Raw genomic sequence first — 1,591 nt, forward strand, 5'->3', positions numbered from 1 at the left:
CATGCCCAAAAACAATGGTTTGGTAGCAAACATTCTTCTGTTGAAAATTATTTTGTTCAAGAAATTACATATACAATAGTAACATATTATAAAGCTAATCCCACAGCATTATTCTTTATTCTAATGATTGATCACCACTCTAAGTAGAAAAAATCCAAGACTCTCTCCTCAATCCCAATTGATTTCTTGTTTTAATATCTTCACTTGACATGGTGGATAAACCAATTCAACATGTCATGGTGTGCCTCTTCAGCACTCTTCACAGCTCCTTCATCATCAACTTTGTACTTCACTGTCCATCCATGAGACACACCCGGGTATATCTTCACAAAGCTCTCTAACTGTTTAATCAATATTCACACAATTCATTTTCTCATTGAGAGAGAGTTTTCTAAGAAATTAAATTAAAATTCTCACCTCTGGTTTTGCAGACAACATCTCACCAATTTGCTTTGCTTTCTCTGGTGTATAACAATTGTCATTTTCAGCCATCAATAGAGCTACAGGAACCTTGATCTCTGAAAATGAATGAAGAAGTTTGTCACCATGAATATTTGTTTAAGATAGAAATAATATAATTAAGTTTAGTTTACCACTGTATTCATCATCTGGGATTGGACCAGGATGCAAAATAACTGCAGCCTGCATGTCAATGTCACTGGAATTTGCCAATTTCACAACCACCACCCCTGTAACAAATTAAAGCTATAGTTATACTCTATTCCAAAATCCAAATCCCTTCTTATTAAGTCTTAATTTTTCCTATTTTTAAAGTTTTTAACTCAAGATCTCTTGTTAAGAGACTAACAAAGTATTTATTGTGTTAATTGATAAAGAGTGAAAATGTGTCACCTCCCCAGCAGAAGCCTGCAGCTCCTATGGCTGTAACACCTTTACTCTTTAGAGCAGAAAATAAAGGTTTGGCATCCTCACATCCCTTATCCTATGAGGAAAAGATAGTAAGATTGAATATTTTCATAAGCAAGTTGTAATAGTTAAACATTATATATCAAGTGACAGATTTATATATATAGAATCATTCGTATAGCTTTTTCAATCAATTTAAACTTTTGAGCTAAGTAGTATTATAACATGATATCAGAACTTTTATAATTTAAAACTCTAGAGTTCGATACAAATGAGAAAAACAACGAGTTAAATCTCAATTTGCCCCCTAAAATTTGGTCTAATGCTCAGAATGATTCCCAAAATTTCGTTGGCCCAATTAGAACCCCCAAATTTATAATTGTGGCTCCAGTGTGCCCCTGCTATCATCTCCGTCACGGGAATACTGATTTAGCGCAATTGCGTGACATGGTGGACACCACTTAAACCACGACGCATTGGTTTCACGCCCAAACTCTTTGGAAACCACGTAGTGTAAGGGTTTTCTTGATGTTTGGCAACTTATGATCGTCGTAGTGGAAAGAACGACGTGGTTTCCAAAGGGTTTGCGCGCAAAACCAATGCGTCGTGGTTTAAGTGGTGTCCACCGTGTCATGCAATTGCATCAAATCAGGATTCTAGTAACGGAGATGATCGCAAGGCCAAGTTGGAGCCACAATTGCAAATTTAGGGATTTTGGGGCTAA

General features: G+C 36.1%; 1 protein-coding gene across 1 annotated transcript in view; it reads right to left on the reverse strand.

The window, feature by feature from the left end:
- Positions 19–1,591, reverse strand: part of LOC107638571 (endo-1,3;1,4-beta-D-glucanase) — a 2,568-nt gene continuing 995 nt past the window's right edge. The window contains exons 4-7 of the mRNA XM_016341907.2: positions 853–943; positions 594–689; positions 418–518; positions 19–341 (exon numbers count right to left, since the gene is read on the reverse strand). Coding sequence (XP_016197393.1) covers positions 201–341; positions 418–518; positions 594–689; positions 853–943 — 429 coding nt within the window. The 3' untranslated portion in view covers positions 19–200. The remainder of the gene's footprint in view (positions 342–417; positions 519–593; positions 690–852; positions 944–1,591) is intronic.

The sequence above is a fragment of the Arachis ipaensis genome, chromosome B04 (genome assembly GCF_000816755.2).
Source record: "Arachis ipaensis cultivar K30076 chromosome B04, Araip1.1, whole genome shotgun sequence".
Lineage (NCBI taxonomy): Eukaryota > Viridiplantae > Streptophyta > Magnoliopsida > Fabales > Fabaceae > Arachis > Arachis ipaensis.